At 45.2% G+C, this 20,647-nt stretch overlaps 1 protein-coding gene across 2 annotated transcripts in view; it reads right to left on the bottom strand.

Annotated features, from left to right (window-relative positions):
- The window catches only part of LRP8 (LDL receptor related protein 8), a 171,163-nt gene that overhangs the window by 65,186 nt on the left and 85,330 nt on the right, over window positions 1-20,647 (bottom strand). For both annotated transcript variants that reach the window (XM_040565447.1, XM_040565448.1), the window contains exon 3: window positions 1,781-1,903. In XM_040565447.1, coding sequence (XP_040421381.1) covers window positions 1,781-1,903 — 123 coding nt within the window. The remainder of the gene's footprint in view (window positions 1-1,780; window positions 1,904-20,647) is intronic.

A 20,647-nucleotide genomic window follows, 5' to 3' on the forward strand; every position in this document is an offset into this window, starting at 1 on the left:
CATTTTCCTGATACTATTTGAAGAGAAGAACCACTGCAGAAATGCAGACTTCAGTCTCTTAGTAGGTTTCAAGCAGAAAATCACACAAAACTGAACAAACGATTTTCCTCTCAGGAGGGCAGTCCCATACTGTACCAATCAAATGCTCAGGTCAAGTACCCTTTACAATACTTAAGTTTTAAAGATGATTTCCCCAGAGAAAGAACATAAGTGGGGGAAAATTGGAAGGTGAAACGACTACAAAAAGGAATGAAAGATGATCAAGAAAAATCATCGGGGAACTTAACACTGCATGGTCCACACCCCATCCATGCTATGGCCTCTGACAAGAGATTTACAGACATTGACTATAGGGAACGGAGCTGCTTAGTTATGCAGCCCCTCTCCACGCAATCAGGTAGTGGAAACAGCATTAATAAGATAGCTTTTGACTAAGGATGATGCAGGGTGAAAGACCACCAGTTACAGTACATAAATATATTAATGTAGTTACTGAGGTAATTTTTTCTGTAGCCTGTATATGGCTGCAAAAATGATTCCATTCATTTTATGCAAAAGAGAAGCTCGTTTATCTTTCTTAATTAGGGAGAACTAGTACTAGGATCACAAGAAAAAAAAAGCATAGTTATTTGTGAAGCCCTCTATGTGCCACATTCTGGTGAAGCCCAATAAAACACTTCCCCCAGCACTGCTTCTGACTCGTGGGAATTTATTTGTGAAGTACATGACTGGAAATTCAATAGAATGGCTTGTTTAAATTTCCTGGTCTGCCCAAGAAAAAATCTGCAGATGTAAGCAAGCACACAAATAAAAGTTTACATAATAGCTAACGTTTTCATTAAAATATTCCTGGGATTCCCTTCAACTCAGCACCAGACGACCCTCCACAGTTCCAGAAAACAGAGAGTGGATGGGCCTCCTCAGAGAGTGAAAAGAACAAGATTAAATGATCTACATAAAAATCAAGCATGTCCTTTTACTTACTGAATCAAGATATTTTAAAAAGGTGTTACCTGCACCAAACTTCTGTTATATTTACCCTCAGCTTTAGTTATTTCACATTGTTCATCTTTAATCTGTTACTTTTTTCTTCATTTGTTCTCAAAGGCAAAAAAACAACCAAACAAAAAAACAACAAACCCACCCACAAAGCTCCAAGATTGCAAAGTTTCTCTGGGAAGACAGAAGTGCTGTCTGCAGTGATGAATCCCAAGATGCTACCATGCAAAATGCTGCAAATCTGGGTTTCCAAAAGGCCTGATCCCAGGTGCACAGATTTCATGGTGTTTGATTCTGACCTTATATGACTCATGGGGCAGCCTTACGGACTAGTAAGTGTATACTCCAGGGAGGAATGGTACACCTTGTGGGCATAGGACTAAATAATAGCTTCTGATCCACCTTGGTGCTCTTAGCTCTTAGAAGTGTTCTCTTTAGTGAGCAGATTCATCATGAATCTTCATGCACCACTGCTGATCATGAGCCCTACAACCAGACAAACTGTAATAGAGCTAGAAATGTTTTCAATTCCATTACAAAAAGAAATACACACTGTAAAGTTCTATGTGTATCATTGTCTGGAAAACTGGTACATCTGAGCATTTAGAAGCCATCTGATTCGAATGACCCAAACCTTTTGTCTCTTTTATTTCTGTTATAAGAGAAGCAAAAGTTTTAACATCATCCTGCAAGCGTTAGGAATAATACCTTCGATTTCATAACACTCTATGCTTTGGTAAAACAATGTGTCAGAGAAACACCAGGCTTTTGTGCTACTCACTGCATGCTGCTTCTGACTCATCTGACCCATCAGGACATTCTTCTTCCCCATCACACTTCCACCTGGCTGGGATGCAGTGGCCATTGTCACAAGTGAAATCTGACTCAGCACACGTTTTCTTTGCTGCAAGAAAAAAAAAAAAGGATGTGAATATAAGCAGAGCAGAACACCTTCGTTGCAACCAATCCCACCAAGAACAATAGCGAATTCCCTGTATCAAGGATTCATTTCACATTCATCATTGCCCCTCCATGATGGAGTCAGACAGGTATCAAAGGTGGGTGTTTCTCTTCTCTAAAACTCTTATCTGTCCTTTACTTAAAACAGATCCAACTCTTTTCTGTCTTCTTCCAAGCAGTCAAAAACCAGGGATGCTTTTTATCAAAATAAATATCTAGGGTTTTTACTACAAAATGCTGCTGCCTATATGGAACTGAAAGTGTGTTGCATTATTTACAGACAGCTAAGACAAACAAGTCTTGCCTTCGGAGTACTACAATCTAAGTAACAATGTTTTCATCTATGCAGTCTATTCATGGCTTTTTTAGTACATCTGTCACCACAGCAGACGATCATAAAGCACTCCTTCAAACAATAAAAAACCATTTCATTAAATGTCAACCACTCGATGCTCTTTGCTTTGCTTGCATTAATTTAGGGTGTTAAAAAGATGCAAGGCATGAGCTCAAGCAATTAACAGGTCTGTTCCTCTGTGCCGGTGGCACAGCACACTGTGCCCTGTAAGACACGTGAACATCTTTTCACTGCAGCAGAAAGCAAGCAGCCTGCAGATATCTGGCCCGTTCAGTTCTTGGCCTCAGTGCCCATGTGGTCACCAGTCACTCACTGCCTTTTGCAATGGTGACTTTAATTGCTTTTCTATGAGGAACTGGACCAAACAGCCCATCAATCGACCTGTCAATTCATATAGGAAGTGGTGGCAGGGAGAAGATTTGTTTCTTCCCTCTGCAAAGCTGCTCACAGCCTAATAGGATCACAGGTAGTAAAGGACCCCAGGAGGTCATCTAGTCCAACCTCCTGCTCAAGACAGGGCCAGCCTAAGGTGAGACCAGGTTACTCAGGGCTTCACTCACCCTGGTCTTAAAAACCTCCCAGGATGGAGGTAGCACAACCTCCCTGGGCAATCTGTTCCACCACTTGACTGTCCTCATGGTGAGGTTTGAGCTGGATACCTATTCCTACAGAAGTCATGTGTACGCATCATAGCTTCGTCAGTACTTCTTCCAGCAAACATTTTCAAAGCATTAAACACTACAAATAACCCTCCAGGGTTTGATTTTATTTTATTTTTTCAGCTGCTGTCAGGGAGGGAGCTGCATTGAATATAGGCCACGTGTCTATGGAGGAAACGAGGAGCATTGCTGTGTGAGGTACTGGAGAGGTTTACACGGCAGAAGCCAAGCATTCATTTTCTAATACACGAAACATGCAGCTTTCCTGAACAAGCATCCAGCAGGAAAACACTGCAGAACATCATGAAGCAGCTGTACAATCTCTCAGGATGCACTTCATAAAGAGAACACACATTTACTCCCCTTCCGCTGCTAAATGAGCCAGAGTCTGAATAAAATGGACGATCTGCCCTTCAGTCTTTCAGAACCAGATATTGTGAACTAATACTGTGAAAAAAATGTAGAGGTCAAGTGTTTTACAAGAGATCAGTCATAGTAAGAAACCAGTTTGATCTTCCTGAGACATTGCACACCCGTTATCAGAGGGAACAGACCTCCTGAACACCTCCGCATAGAAAACCGAAACTTGTACCATTAGCTATCAAGGGTCACTTCTGATGTATTTAATGGGAGTTTAATTCAATTAATCTGACACACGTAATGGTCAGAAGCTCAGAGCAGATACTGAGGGGATATGCACGTATAAGAAAAGTCAGAGCACCCGTGCCTGCTGTGAAGCTGACTGGGTGAAGTACCAGCAGCTGCTGTTAGGGGAAGGCTGTGGCACCTACAAACAAAGCAAGAGTGTCTTTACCCAGGTATCAGAGACTAGCATAACACTAGAGATATAAGAAACTTCATTTTAAAGCATATTTAGTTTTATACTAGGTCTCTCGTTACCGTCAAGTCTTGCTTTTCATTAGAAATCTCTGTTCCACTGACTCATTCCCAATAGGACCAAACAGCGACACAACTAGTTTTCCACCTCTGACTAAACCACCCTTTCCCCACCAGCCTAACGCTCTGACCTGTTATTCCAGGACATGTGGACACAAGCGTGAGCGAGGGTCAGCAACAGAAAGGAGCGTAACAGGCATCCATCCCCTTCAACACGGCCAACCTGCTCGCGCCAGATGGTGGCACTGATTGCTTTGTTCCCCTGACGCTGCTCTTGGGCAGCGCAATTAATAGATTGCCAGGATTCACAAAAGGGGGAGAAATGCATTACTGACAGTCCCAGGGCGTCTTTCCGAGGGTGTGAACGTGCTCCCTGAGTGCAGCTCCCCTTTGCAAAATGCTGTGTATAGCCCCATCTGCAGCGGCCCAACCACAGAGAGAGGGGTCAGCCCTGCCCGCATGCCCACCGAAGGTGGGACAGGCCCGCGCCAAATCCATCAGCAGGATAAAAGCACATTTGGTCCTTTGTTTGAACCTAAACTGTCTGATCTCCCAAAAGAGCACGATTAAGGGGTGGGGGGAAGCCCTCAAGCCTTTCTGCGATTATATTTATGTCTACCGTTTCTTATGTTACTGCTTTTATATTTTAAACAATATATTTTGTTATTGTCATTATTACTCTCCAATGCATCAGGTCATGGCCCCCCAGACTAGCTTAATTAAAATAAACTCTGCTTTGCGTTGCAAACAGCAGCCCAGATTATTAAAAGTACAATTATACTGAAGTCCTGTCTCATTTCTCACCTCTAATGCAGAACTGGAATCACTTTATTTTCAACCAGATTCACCTTCTGGCACTCAGTCCTCGTGTCTCTGGGATCACAACACAGGCAGGGAGCAGTTAATTAAAATATCAGCTCTCTGTCATTTTCTTCCTTTTCTTTTTCACATCCGATAACCTCTTCTATTAATCTCCCATGTTATACACCTTCCTTCTATCAATTCTCTATTAAAAATTCATTGAGGCTTACACCATAAATTGTCAGCGGTGCATTAAAATGTAAAATAAATAAATACCTCCCTTTTAGACAATGAGGAGGACACAGGTTCATTTTATGGTTTCACCTGGCTCAGAAATAGCCAAGAAAAATTAATTGTTCCCCTGAGACCTATTTCCTTCGCTGTAAGCAGCACACAGCTCCGCTCACATCTCTTCAAAATGAACATAAACAAACAAGAGTAACTAGTCACAGCTTCCCCGTGCCTCTGCTCCTTGGGGGGCAAACTGATACCTGGAACAAGAAAAGAGAAGGCTACTGAAGCATACACAGAGCCTTTCATCTTCTCCCCTGCTCGGATACATGGAGTGACACCAAAGAGACTGAATTTCTTTTGACTTTCGCTTGATTTGCCTTCGGTACCTGCTTTTCCTTCCTCACATCTGCAGCCGGACAGATACGGCAGGAGCTCCCAGGTGGAAGTCAGTGCCTGGGTGCCCACGGGGCTCGGCCTCCAGGCAGCTGAGCGCTGGTTCGGGCAGCTTGCCAAAGGAAAGCTGGCTTTGAAGGAATTCTTTCCTGCTTCTCTTCTCCCAAGAAGAGAGACAAGAGAGGAAACGAAGCCATGACAGAAACACAACGTAACACACTGAATTTTAAACAAAATTGCATCAGACGAACACGGTCCCTCATTTTGCAAAAATGTCTTTCTTTTCCATTACTCACATTTCTTATCCTGAACTGCAGGTAAGGATTTAGGATTCATCCCTAGAGCAAATTAAAAAGAGAAATTGAGGAGGCTGGTTTAGAATATGAACATTTACTGAAGGAATTCATTCAAAAAAGAGAAGTGATCACTGTATGACTGGAGGAAATAAATACAGACTGAAAAGAACAAATCTTGTACTGGCAAGGAGCAGGGCCTGGATGATCTTAAATGTGATTTCTGACTTCACTTCAAAAATACCTGAAAGGTCAAATCCCTGACTCTAAAGCCAAACAGGTAACACTAATTTAAGGGGTCCAGGATACTTTCATCTTCTTTCCAATAAAACCGAAATCCTCTCTCCCAAAGCCATCATCCACTTCGCTTCTTGTATCGGTTCTAGAGGCTTTATAGGACAGGAACATCTTTACACTAAGTCTTTATGAGACACCAGTCCCTCAGTCATTCAGTTCCAGTTCATTCCCCCTGGTTATTCCTCTTTTGCACATCTCTAATACTAAGCAATACACCACACTACTGAAGTTTTTGTTCACTCATTGGTTTGTTTTGCTGCTCCTAATTTTCCCAAACCAGCACAGCTGAAGAGAAGAGTGAAAGTATTTCATTACTCATCATCAACAGCCCTGCAAGCAAAGGTGTAGCTGTTGAACAGCAGCAGTGATGTAAAAGCACATACAACCTGCCTGTAAAAGGACAGTTAATTTTTAGATGAAGGGTCGTTCAAACTCCAGGCTATGCATTCAAACAGGAAGCCTGGCTGATGAGAGTGTTCTTGGGTGTTAACCCAAGGAGACCCTGCGGGCTGTGTCTTACCCCTCACTAACTGCTGGCCAATTTCCACCACATCTGAAAAGAGGCAAGGGGAGTGAAAATTGAAAAAGTCTGCTCCTACAAGTTTCATAGACCTGGTAGCTGAGCAGAGAACAATCAAAATTACAGCCCCGCAGGGGGAGATGAGGGCACAACATGGCCGCTGCCTGTCCTGCTGGCAGCGGCCTGCCGGGATGGTTCTGCTCCCGCACTTCATACCAAGTGCAGCTCTACTGCAGAGGGAAGAAGGTGATTAGGGATTAAAAACATTCAAAACCCCCAGACACCAAGACCATTGAAAACTTTGGTTTCGCTTGTTCTGCTGCCCTCGTTCCTTTACACAGATCCTGCTCTTATTCTACTTTTGAATCAACAGCAGACTGCCCGTCAGCTGGACTCTGTTCTCCTCTGCAGCCAGTATTCAGCCTTTTTGTGGAAAATGTTTTCACCCAAGCTGCTGTAAAAATAGAATAAAATAAAAGGCCATCCAATGAAAATTTTGCAGAGATTCTTCTGCAGAAGTAAAATAGCGCAGCACTGTGAGAAAGGGAAGTTGATAGTAGGCCAGAAAGAGAAATTTAAATTCGTAAAACAGGGTTTCATTTAATGCTGGGAAACTTCAATAGCAACTTTGATCAGAGGCTTATCAGAGGCGCTGACAAGACCCCATGTGAGCAGAGAAGCAGCATGACACGAGTCCAGGGGCTCACCACAGCCCCGTGCCATCGCTCGGCCCCAAGAGGTGCCAACGGCAGCTTGAGCGTGAGGTAGGCCGCGAGGTGGCTCTGCCCAGAACAGCACGCACTGTTATTAGGGCTCACTGCCCTTTGTAAGGATCTCAGTTAATTCAGTATCAGTGAGAGGAATTCACCCCAGTTGAACCATTTGCTTGTCTGAATTAAGTTTTTTGCTTACCGAGAAAAAGGTATCCAGCTCGAGAGACACTCTGGGATAACCGACACTTGTCAGTGAGCAGATGCCTTTGGTTTATAATTCAGTCCACTCCTGACCGCAAACACAGGTACACGGCATTGCAGATGACACTCCCAGAGAAGAATTTCCAGGGATACAATATTTTTTATTTTTTAACATGTGAAGTGGAGCTCACTGCAAGCCTCATGTGTACCCCAAACCCAGAAAAAAATCAGCAGGAGAATGAGTACTTTGTAGTGCCCCTGCCCTTCTAAATAATCATCATCGTTATCCTGAGGTATTGACCCCCAAACCTCTTACCAGGCTATATACCCAAACGATGTCTAACTGTCGTAAGGAGATTTGAAAATCCTAACCCACATCTTACAGCATTGTGGCCTGAATACTCTCAAGTCCTGCTGTAGACTCAAGTGGCATTGAGTTCACAGAGGAGGACCATAACAATGCGTGCACGGCAATCCACCTCGGTACAATCTCCTGGTGGTAGCGAGTGGGCAAACAGCGGCCCCGTCCCTGACCAACCCCACCAGCAACACCCCTGTCGTGGCTGTGGGGTGGGCTGCAAGTGGCCCAGGAGCACTCGGCCAGCCCTCGCTGCCAGCCCCTTGGCACGGGAAATCCCAGAACGTGTTGCTTCACTGTCACAAAATGGCACGAGATAAGATCCAAGAGCTGAAATGTCAGGATATCCTCGCGGACTGTTGGATCTTTTTGGTTTTCAGACAACTAAGGACACCTTGAAGTAATGAAAGGGAATATTTAACCAACCTCTGAATCTGGCCACTTTTTTTCACGCTGCCATCTCAGCAGGCAGTTACGTTTATAAAGCAAGATGAATCAGATCACCTCAAACAGCCAGCACTCTGACACAGACCACGTTCCCTTTGATACCGCACATGAAACCCATTTAAAGCATCTTCTCCCTGCGATCCCCGAATCAACCAGAGTAAACGGTGACCAACCGCCAGGGGTACAGCCGGAGGCTTTGGGACTCCTTGATGCCCGCGTTACAGCAACCAAATCAGAAACATGCAGCTGCTGAGGCTAAGGTCGCCTCTCTGATCAACCAAATCAGATCAATTAGATTAAAAAGGCATAGTGTCACCTGGGATTTTCACTGCTATCAAAGGTACCAACTTTGTGCATTTTAAACAGTAACACGTACACTCTGATTTCAAATTCTTTAAATACATTTTTACATTCGCCATCGAGTTTAATGGGAGGAAAATGGCAGCACCTGATTGCTAGCTGTGAAAAGCTATGGAAAACACAGAATGCTACAATTGTATTTTGTCCTTATGTATGACAGTAAAGTGACATCAACAAACAACTACATGACTTCATTGCTGTAATCACTGTAAAACCCTGAAAATCTTTTCCCCAACCTTTCCTCAGGTCGCTGCCAGCATTTCAGACTTCAAGAAGGGGCTGTATGCTCAGAAGTTCCTCTGCTTCTTTCCAGATACACAAGTTGGTCTAACAAATGCAGTATTTATCCCTACAAACTGTTTCACTAGTAGTTAAAGTGGCAATTAAACTTTCTGTTAGTAATTCCAGAAGTGATTTCCAAGCACAACATTACCCACAGACTGGTGTGCTCCTCTGAGGGCATTCAAGATCTGTATGGCATACAGCTTGGGCATGCCAGACAAGTTCTCCTTGGGAGTTTGAAGGCTTCCGCAGGGCTTGGGCTTCATCTGGGGGAGCTTCGTGGCTGGGAAAGAACCTGAGAGCTGCCTGGTTTCACAGGAACATCCACTACCTGAGATTGTCCTTTAGCTTTCTAAGTTTTCATTTTATTTTTTATGATCCATATGCAAAGCTCCAGTGATCTTCTAAACTGTACAAAACCAAGTTTTGTGACAGTTTTCTCATTGTTCTTCTTCAGAAGCCCACACTACCTCAGTGTTCAAGTCTCTGGGGTTTGAAGGAAAAAAGGCAAACCAAAACCAAGCTACCAATCTCTCCCCCCATTCTACCTGTAAAGTGGAAAATCGTGCTTCTGTTGAGGGAGGGTCAGATTTTCCTTCCAATATCTTCTATACAACCCTAGCCTTGCTCAGAAACAGGCTGACAGCCCCACCAGGCTGCAGTCACCTCTGGATGCCATCAGGCAGCCTCACCGCAACGTGGCCGGCTGGCAGGTGTGGTATCGTTCCTGCCCTTCAGGGTGGCACCATGCCTACCGACAGCACCTCACAGACCTCCTCATGCTGCAGCACGAGTGACAAGGAGGCTGGCAAGTGTACAGACAGGGTCAGGCTTCAGAAAATGTCGTTTTTTATTACAACAAAGATTATGTTAGGTAGCACTGCTCAAAGGACTATCAGAAAGCTTGCTGCTCTTGCTTACGAGAGCAGAGAACATGACATGGAAAAGACGTGCACATCCTCAGTTACAGGGACACCGAGCCATTAAATGACAGGCCAAAAGTCGTGCAGGAATCCTGCAGCATAGCCAAGGAGCTGACCGACGTCTTTCAGCTATGTCTGCTACTGGGCTATCTACAGCCCAAGACAAAATTCCCTCTTTACAGAGAAAAGTAACAACCATGGTTCTGAGTGGAAGTCGAGGGTGTTTCCAGAACTCCACCCAGCTGCGGTCAGGACCTCTTCAAAGGATTTGGTATGCTCCAAGTTACCACTTTGTTTCCAACTATTTCTTTGACTAAAGCTCATCCGGACTGACTCCGGCTGTCAGAAGTGCCAGCTTTGCTGCTCTGGCTTTTGTTTTGCCTGCTTTTAACAAGCAGCAAAATACTGTTGCAAGACGCAAGATCCTCGGTGGCACCTATGCTTGTGTTATTTCACAACAAAGGCCATTTGCAAATTCCCCGAGACATTTCACATTTTTCTGTCTGCCCATTTCTGGGAATTAAACATTAGGGGCCATGTTTTACACCCTGATGAAAAACCACCGAAGTCCATGAATAATTATTGGCCTCACTGATCTCTGCACGAAATTGGACGCAGATGTTTTTATGACACTCTATGATGTTTGTTCTTAATGTAGGTTTTATAACCCTCAGCCTAAGTCAGTTATGTGCCTCAAGGAGGCACCAATAAATATTGCTGCTTTACAGGACAGCCACAGAGATGTGAAAATGTTCCTAGACAGAAAGGTGAAAACAGTAAAAACAACCAAACAACCAAAAAACCACCCCATGCAACTCCCCAGACTCTGAAGCTTTGGGAGTGGTCACAAGTGTTGGACTCTGCCAGGTTGATCCCATGGTCCTTGGTGCTTGAAAACCCTTGATACCCCCAAATTATTAACGGCTATCACTCTCCATAGAGAGGTTAGCATAAGGCATTTCTGGAGATCAACCCCTGGCTGCACGTTTGCCACTTTGCTGCTGGAGTTTGCCCCTGCACAGCTCTCTGTGCGTTTTGCAGCCCTGGCTGCTCAGCCAGCGTGGGCTGCAGCAGCAGCAAGCTCCAATGCCAGGAGCAGCGGTGACTCCAGCAGGCACCTCTGCCACTGAAAGCATAGCAGTGCAATCACGCACTGGGTGTCTCAAAAATTTCAGAAATTTCCTTAAAAAAACAAACAAACAAAAAAAAACAACAGAAGAAATACATACCATTTAAGCCCTATTTTACAGGACTTGGCGTGGGTCCAGGCTGCATACTGTTACTGTGTGGAAAAACAGTAACCTGATATTTACACCTGCACGCTCAGTGTTTGCAAGCGCCGTAAAACACACACATATGACACTCCTATGAAGCATTTTACATTCCCAAAACGTGTTAATTGCTAGCAGCCCAGATATCTGACCTGTGATATAGATTACCCAAATCTAATGACAGTGAAAACACTGCAGAATTCAATGCAAAACTCACAAACCACAACAACCCAAAGGAAAAAAAGAAAAATTAAGTGAAGGCTCTTGAAGAGTCAGATCAATGACCTAAATCCCACACTCAAAGACTCAGTCTTCTCAGAAGCAAAATGATCCCTTCTGCTTGTAGGAAACGAGGAGAGGGAGCACGAGAAGAGCAACAGGTCTGGAGTAACGGAGAAAGCATCGCTGCCTCGGCGCACAAATCGTGGTGGGTGGCTGGCAGGGAAAAGCTGCGCAGGAGATGCTGCTGCTGTGGGAATTACACCTATAGCAACAACTGTAGCTGCCGCTCTGCTGCCAACAGCTGGGGAAATAAAGCAGGTACTTTGCTTGCTTCTGCTGTGTTTATTTACTAGAAGCTGATCATGTTTTATGACACTTCTGCACACGATCCAGTTGCCTAAAATTGGATCAATGTTTGCTCTTTTTCCTCTCTCCCTACTTCAATCAATAAGTTGCACAATTAAAAAAAAACAACAAATACTTTATACAGTTAGAAAAACCCACACACCATGTCTTACCTCTCAGGAAGGCTACAATACTCTAATTAAAATACCCGGTGCACAGTCTTGGAAGAATAAATAGTCAATAACAGTGAAAGGAGAAAGGAATTTTCTAAAGACTTCATCCAGCATTTTCAGCTTTCTCCTCTTTTTGTTTTGTGTCTAAGCAAAATCATGCCAGTTCTAGGAGTAAAAAAAAGATTCCCAGGACAATAAAAAAAGTTTCTCTTTCTGAACATGCATTCGTTGTCTTGAACTCTTTAACCACTTCAGAGAGTAAATATAGAAATGGAAAATGAAAAGTAATAAACAGTATGTCACAGATGAAAAAAGACATTAAAAAATGTGTGTCATAACACACGTTACTTGTGTCATACCAATAGGAATGGTATAGGAACCTGAATTAAGTGGACAGCAACACATCAGGACATCCAGGATGATAAAAAATAATGTAGGCCCCAACTCTTAATGTTCAGACAGCCCAGAGCCACAGATGTGCGCGGGTGCTCCCTGGGCAGACACCTTTTCTACAGCTCTGTGCTACCTGCTCTCTAAAGACAACGAATCGCATCCGAGAGTCTGGATTACTAAATTCACCAGGAATTTTACTTTTTAAGAGCACTGAGTCACAGCTCTAGGAATTGTAGGAATCACACACAAAAGCATTTCTGCAAACGTCTCCAAAGCCAGCATCGTTTCAGACTGAACAGCAGGTTCATCCTCTGATCCAAGTCTGTTACGGCGGAACGGTGCCAAACAAACGTCTATTAATATTCTGCCAGGAAGCACGAGCGGATGAGCTCTTACATTGCTTGAAGTGAAGTGGTCAGGTCAGGAGCTGGCCATCGGTCACGCCGGTCCTCCGTTCAAGCACAAACCTCTTCACCCATCATCGCCTGCTGTCAAACGCTTTTGTGCATCACAATATTAAATACGAGTGCCCCGGGGATGGGAAATGAATGGGCACAACATAGAAATTATGATGCGTGCAGCGCTGCCCTTTAACCTGTTAACAAGTATGACCAAGCTCGCTTATTCTGGGCTCTCTAATAATCATGAAGGCAAGAAGACATCAACAGCTACTGTCACACTGACAGGGCCTTCAATGGCAAGCAGGGTTCAGAGGTCCACAGGAAACACAAGAAGGTTTTGTCTTTTGATGGGAAGAACAAAGCTACCATGTGGTACAGAATCACACATGCAATTAGTCAGGAAAGTTAATTCAGCAGAAGCAGATGGTGGAACCAATGTCAACACTTTCCGTGGGCACATTTCCCCTTACTCTGGGGCTGCTGTGAACTGAGGTCATGGGGGAGCGGCAGGCAGCTTGATGGTGACCCGGGCCACACCACTGACCATCGTCACCCTTCATCTGAGGCACCTGCCTGCTCTCACCTAGACTGGGGTAGCTCCCAGCTCTCAGACACCTCCTCCCCTCCAGGTCCACAAGGCAGCATTAACCTCAGTGCGCCCAGAGGGAAACCAAGGCAAGGAGACAGCTTTGATCTTGGTCCTGCTGGGAGATGCTGACGGGGAAAGGAATTAAAACCACTTCATGTGGCCCTTACACTGAGTCTCCCCTCTTTTTGCTCGATTCGCCAGCCAGCGAGATGCCAGCTGCCACATGAAGCACTCCCACAGCCCGGCGATGGCTCACATCGCTCCGAACCGCTCTACCCATCTGCAAGGAGCAGCTGCTCCTCCCTCCGCTTCTCACCCACCAGCCCTGCAGCTCGGCAAGCACGGGACAGGGCTGTAAGGCTTCTTGTTCACTGCTGATCGTGCTGAATGCACAGAAAGTGTAAAACTCAAACCACAAGGACCACACAAAGAAATGCAATACGGGAGACCCTGTGATTTGTGTGACTTGGAGGTAACAGCTTTCATACAAAGTCAGCTCTGCTGTTCTTGCCAGCCAGTGCCGCACAGCTCCCTTGCCCTGTGCCTCGTGGATGTCAGTAGTACCCAGGTGAGGATGGCCGGAGCCTTCAGCTAAGTCATTTGATTAAAATAAAAAGAACAACCAGCAGTCAGACAAACCACACGTATGCTCCAGTCACTACAGCTGCCAAATTCTGCAGCCCTCAGTCTGATCTCATTTTCTTCAGAGCTCCTGGCAACCCCTTAATTAAAACGCATTATTTACAGCTTCCAGGGGCTCCAAACCAGGGGACGCGCTTGCTGGAATTTATGCGATTACGTGCAGTTGGTCCTGGCGACAGGCCCCGTCCTGCTCTCGCACTCCCCCCTGCTCCCACGCAGCCGCCCCCATCCCCATGGTCCGTCCGTCTGTCTATCCGTCCGTCCGCGCAGCGCTCGGCTGCCATGGAAATGAGCAGGAGGCCAAAAAGGAGCGGCGAGACGCTTGCCGGAGATGGAGGAGTCGCGAGGCGATGGGGCAGGAAGGCCATGACAAAGAGGAGCCAATTTGCCCGCTGCCTCTCCACACAAACAGCCCTCCCCCTTGTGCAAGGAGGTGCTGATGAAGAGATTTCCCCCGCTGGAGAAAAGCAAAGCCCCTTCCAGCCAAGAGTAACCAGGCTAGGTGGACGGAGCCTCCTGCCTTCGGTCCAGCGCAGTCCATCATTAGTGGTTTGGGGTTATACATCAGTAACAAGGTGAGCCACAGCCAGAAGCAAACCCAGAGGAAGCGTGGTTTCACTTATTTAATGAGCAATCCCATGCCACTCGTACGGCAGCACCAGCTGCAGACAGATCCTCTCCACGTTCAGGAGGAGTTTTTCTTTTTCTACTCCATTATTAAGCAGTCACACTCATCAGCAATTCCCTTGACTTTGTGGGAAGAAAGCATTTTAAAACATACATTAGAAGGTATGACTGACAAGCATAACAAAGTCTGCAGTTCAAAGACAGGTTTCCGAAGGTGTTTTATGAGAATAAAGGAAATGAAGTTCTATGGAAACAGGAACTTTTCACTGCTTAAGGAGTCCCACATGAACGCTGCTGAAAGATCAAGTACCACAAGCCCAAGACATCCACACGATCCTCACAATGCTTCCTACTACTTTTTTCCATGCGTTTCTCACAATTTTATTTATTTATTTTTGAGGGCACTGACTTACCTGTGTCTTTAATGAGATACTAAAAGGAAAAATCTCCGCAAAAGCAAGCCACTATCAAAGCCTAACAGCTTTCTTCCAGCAATGCAGAAGTGGATTTGGGGCATATTCTCCTGTGGTTCATTCACAATAGGAAAGAAAGGAAAAAGCAGAGAACACTTGCATGATGCAGAAGCAGCTCTGCAGATTTTAGGCTGTAATTCCCAACACCCAGCCCGCCTGCACCGTGCCCTCAGCTGGTGCGCAGAGGCTTATCTGCTCTGCTTGCTGTAGTCACTCTGACTCAGATTAGCTCTAAAAGCTTCTTTTGCTATAATGTATTGCAATGGTGCTTTGGCATTATTTAACTCCAACCCGAAATGCACAACAGAAGAGTTAATATTCACCATAAACCCAGCAACACAGAAGTTTCTATCATTTTTTAATTATCTTGAAGTCTGCTACATCACTTAGACTGGCAATACCATGCGGCTACTGCAGCGGTGCAGTGACTGATCCGACCAAAGCCCCAGCTAACCAGGACCCTCTAGGAACTAAAAGCAAGAAGGGAAATTCAGGGGTGAGAACTTCGCCTCCAGCATGAGGAATACTATCCCCAAGGTCAGCATATCAGAAATTAAGGAACAATCAGAGAAATCATTTCGTATGTTCCTCCAAACTGCTGTAAGTAGCAGTGCAGGTAAGACCCTGTAAAGGCTACAGCTACGAGGCAGAGATAAAAGGTCTCATAACAAGCAAGCCCTGGCCAGCCCATCACCACCAGAACTAGGACTGGGGAGCACTATCAGAATGAAACTTCCCCTCTGCAAATGGTTTCCAGTCACCTAACTGTTACCAAGACGACTCCAGCGACCAGAATACCAATTACCTTCGGGGTACCACGGTAAACTCCAGCACTGACCAGCCCTGCATGCAAATTTAAATCACAACCATTTAAGTGGCAACTGTGTAAACAGCAGAAACTATTAAACTATCACAGGAGTCAATGGCGCTATAGTCAGAAAAAATGTTACTGGAGGCGGCAACAAAACGGAGCAAAAGGAGGAGGAGACACAGACATAAAAAAGTTCAGCCTCGTAATTCACGAGTGCCAGGCAAGGGCTTCTCATTCCCTAGGAAACGTCACTTTTTTCTTTGACTTCTTCTTGTCCTGGATATCAACTGTAAACAAGTCCCAGTGTTGGGGCAAAGCTTTATGTGCAAGAAAGTCAGGCATGTGTCTCCATCATTTAATTTCTGGGAAAAAAAAAATAATATATATATATATATATATATATATATACACACATACATATATATATATATATATGTTTGCCTTTGGCGAAAGGCAAGCTTAAAACTCAGAGTATTAAAGAAATGCTCTGGATGCAAAAACTGCTCTGCAAAAAAGCTGATAAACAAGGCACAGCAGTAGTTATGTCACCAGACTGTAAAATTCGGTAAATAGCTTCAGCAAATATAGCTGTAAGGATTTAGGCAACATAACTAAGAAGTTTAAAAGCTGTGACAAGCTCAGAGATTAAAATCTGAGAATGAGGGGGGAAAAAAACACAATCAAAGCTGAACTCTCCATTACAGCGGAAAAAACTTTTTGTTATTATTATTATTATTATTATTTTTTAATCCTGGCAGAGCATTTTTCACTGAAAAGTCCCAAACACTTTGCAGCGTTCCAGAACACTCAAGCAGGTTTTCAGAACTGGACCAGTGGTGACCTCAATTTCAGGCACCTACCAGGTGCCAAAACAAAGCCCTGCATTTCGGGGGGAGCATGCAGAACTGGATCCTTCTTGAGAGCAAACAGTGGAGCAAGATGAATGAGAAGGACAGAAAGGAGGTAAGTGAAACAAACTGCCCAGCTACCAGAGCTTTGATAGCCATTTAACTTATGTTACACATATGGAAAAAAAACAAATTTTATTCTTAGGCTCCATATTGTTCCAGCAAGACTCTAGAAATCTGCCTGACAGGAGGTCCGGACCCTCTGGCACAGCTCTGCAGATCCCCCACACAAAGGAAACCTCGCTCAGAAGTCTCACTGTCTACAGCTCACATAGCTGCTTGGATGTTGCTAAGTGTTCACACACCTTTTTTCTCCTCTTATACCGATACTTTATCAGATTCTTGGCTACAAGAGGATTTACTGATTGAAGTATCAAGAGCAAGCAGCTCAGCTGCAGAGACCCAAAGGGAAGCACTGTGAGTCTGACGGCTCTGCTCCACCTTTCCTTTTGGTAAGGTGAAGTCCGTTCTGCTAGATTAATAAAGTGCAGCTTTTAGCTAACAATTCTCATTCTCCTGCCAGCTTAAATTATTGTCAGAGAGTCTGTATGACCAGGCAGGAGCCTCTGTAAAAGTATGACAATTTACCCGGGGGGACTCTGGGCAGCTACAATCACTCGAGACATCGATTCCATGGAAGAAGCAGGGTACGGCCCCCTGGATTAGCCCTCTCCTTGCCCAGCTGGGAGCAATTGATTAACTCCTACAAGAATTTATCTCAAAAATCAAGAGACCTCTCTTCATGTCTGTGCATCACAAAAACTGCATGTTCAATGGTATACGAATGTTCAGAAAAATATTCCAATGTTTTGTGGAGCATACCGTGTATTTTGCTGGCTGGCCTGAAAACACCTAAGTGCACTAAGCACAGAGCAGCAGATCATGGCACACGCTCATCAGAAAGTCTTCCGTGTTCTAGGTCAAAGACATGACAGAGACTGAAAATCGTTTCACAGCGAATAAATAAATAAATAAAACCAGAGTCACTGGATTTCAATTGGACACTGAAAGCAGCAGAGTAGTTTCCCAAATATTTCCCCAAATTCTGGAGCTTTTGGCACTCATGCAAAGAGTGAGGAGAAGCAGTCATGCCAGCACACGGTGGTCGTCATGACAGTAAGGGCGGATCCGAATGACGAGACAAAACAGAAAGGGGTCTAACTGCCATGCTGGGCTCCATGAGCCCAGCAGCATGTGGAGTTTAAGGAACATGAGAGCAGGTAAGGGGCATTCCCAGACAGCCATCAGTCCTGATGACAAGGAGCTGAACCCGCTGTGCCACACACACCAGCCTTCCTCTGCGAATCCTGCAGCTCCTCCAGTCCGTGGCTTATCTCGTGTGATCTCCAGAGCTGGGCGAGTGGAATGGAGGCTTTGGAACAAATTTGCTGAGCAATCAACCCATTCCTTGGTGGTGACGTTATCTTTAAAAATAACACAAAGCCTGGAGATGCAGAACTGCAGTCTCCCAAAAGATCACTTCTAACCACTCATTAATGTCAGAAGCTGCCCACTGAGCGGATGCGCCTAACCAGAGCCAGGTGCAATTACCACGTCGAGCTTTCAAGGGGCTGAATATCTCAATCAGCAGGATATTCAAAACCTGCCAATAGCTCTCACCATCGTTTTGTCTTTGAATCAATCTGGCAGCTCACAGAGGTTATAAACATCAGAAATTTACTGGGTCTGTCAGACTCAGAACTTCCCCTTCTCTCTCTTGAAATGGAGAGCACTTCAAACCAAGTTTTAAGTTACTGCCAGGCAGTACAGTCTGACCACATCTCTCACTTTCATCGATCTCACTTACGCCTGGTTTCACAGGACACCACACATTACAGCAGTACTGAGTCTAAACAGAAAGCTCGAAACCACTCAAGCTCGCAGGCAGATGCAGCTGAGTGCCCTGCCATGCTCTGCTGCAGTTCCTGGCCAGTTGAGTGAAGTGAGACTCCACCAGAGCCCCTGGCCACCTAGAATATCGGAAAAGAAACTAGAAATAGCTCCAAGTATCAATCTGCATTCAGAAATCAGAAATGCTTTACTGCTGTAGTGAGCACACCGAGCAGCTGAGAGCTGGGGAGCTCACTTTCCCACTTGTTCAACAGCCTCAGACCATAAAATCTGAAGTCTCTGCTCCTCAGGAGAAAACATGCTGTCAAGTGATTAGCTGGAGTCCTTCATGGAGTTACCAAACTACTAAAGCTAAAATAAAAAATAATGGTTTCAACGTTGTCTTGAATACAAGAACAACATAAAATCTGCTATGAGAGCACTCCTCATATTCGGGGCAGTCGAGCGTGTGCTGGCAGTTGGCACTGAAGCCAAAGTGGTGCAGTAATGAAACGCTCAGCGGTGCGCGATATAGGGACGTGGAAGGAGTCCAGCCAGATCACCTCTCACCCTACAACGCTGAATTCTTCACTCGCAGGACCACAGACCGGAGGCGTGATGGATGCGGGACGTTTCACATCCCCTCTGCAAGTCAGTAAGTGAAAAACCAACATCAAATATGGAATAAGTACAGCAGGAAAATTCCGAAGGCAGAAGGTCCTCCAAACGGCTGTATGTGTAATTATCCTCTTCCTTGACACAGCGGCCACTGCCCAGCAGGTATTTTCTGTTTTGATGGTCAGAGACATTCGTACATCCAGCAGAAGCAGGTAACAGACTGATCCATCCTCCCTGCTCTGCCTTGGGCTTTTCACTTGGAGAGAGGTGGAAGGGATGAGCGGGTTGGCAGAATAATTATCAGAAAGGGAAGGGGTACACGCATGAATGCACACAACCTTGCAAACTTTCTTTCTCTCGAGAGAATAAGCATTTCAAGGATGTGAAGCTGCCAACAGTTTGCACAGCAAAGCCACTTACAATGTTTTAAGTAAGGTGGCTCCTTTCCCCTGCCTTGTGAAGAACGTCCTGCTTCTCACAGAGCTGGCCCCGTTCTGGTCTTTTTTTTTGCCTTCTTGGCTCTAGGTGTGTGGCAGCTCGTTACGAAGATAACACTTCTCTTTGCTCCGGGGTCAGCCAGGTCCTGTCATACCATTCACTTGGCAGGTGAATTTTAAATGGGTCAGAACTGATAGTAAGCTGTTAAAATGAGAATAAGCTGATTGTCCTTGGGAATAGAAAAGCACAGAAGGGACTTTCAGAGTATTTGTGTCTGCAGATAACCTCGGTTATGTAATTGAGCTGCCTTACACTGATACCCCCGTGGAAGCAAGTAAGCCAAGGTTTGGTAACAGCTGTTACCAAGGGGTAAACGTGGTAAAAATGCGTTCAATGCCTTGGAAGGCTTAAGGAATCTCAGGCTGTAAGAACCTCTGGGCCTGCCACCCACATCAGACCCCTGGCAGGGCAGAGTTGTGCCCCTTGCGTATGCAGGACAGGGGCCTCACATGGTCCCTGCAAGGCTGCTGCAGAGCTAACGAGGACAAGCCACGTGTCTAAGGCTACAACACATGACAGTGCCCAAATCCAAATTAAGGAATGCTAAAAGTGGACCTGTGGTTTGCTGGCAGTTCCCTGAAGACTATATTCGACTCCTCTACTGCCACGTGCAGTGCGCACAAAGGTAGAAAGCTATTTTGGAGAGAGATGAATCTATAAGCAGTCGCTTAAAAGTCTTCAAGCTCCTACCTGTTCTCTGTGAAATCACAGAAACCAAGTCCTTTACCCTGTTGTATTACCTTGACTCCAGCTCAAACAAAATGCAGGCTCAAGATTTAAATTAAGCCCTCATTGTCCTCTCCACAGATCATCCCACGCCCAATGGAGACCTGTCACCAATATTTCAAACAGAAATCACGACGGCTACCGGGCAAAACTGTGTCCTTTCAAGAAATCCTAGCTGACCTAAATCCAGGTCAGAGGACAGTATCCTCCTGCTTCCCCAAGTCACACTGTGCTTCCAAAGACGGCCCGGAAGAGCTTTACCAACGGGTTAATCTAAACTTACCTAAACTCAAATTGAGAATAAAACCTGGTCTTCTGTGTTTTAGCTGTGACAAAATAAGAATAAAAGAGGAAAGAGAGCTTCTGTTGCCATTGCAGTCACGGTCCATTTTGTTCTGGACCAGCTTTCCTGCTGTGAGATCAGAACT

This window comes from Cygnus olor, chromosome 8, assembly GCF_009769625.2.
Source record: "Cygnus olor isolate bCygOlo1 chromosome 8, bCygOlo1.pri.v2, whole genome shotgun sequence".
NCBI classification, from domain to species: domain Eukaryota; kingdom Metazoa; phylum Chordata; class Aves; order Anseriformes; family Anatidae; genus Cygnus; species Cygnus olor.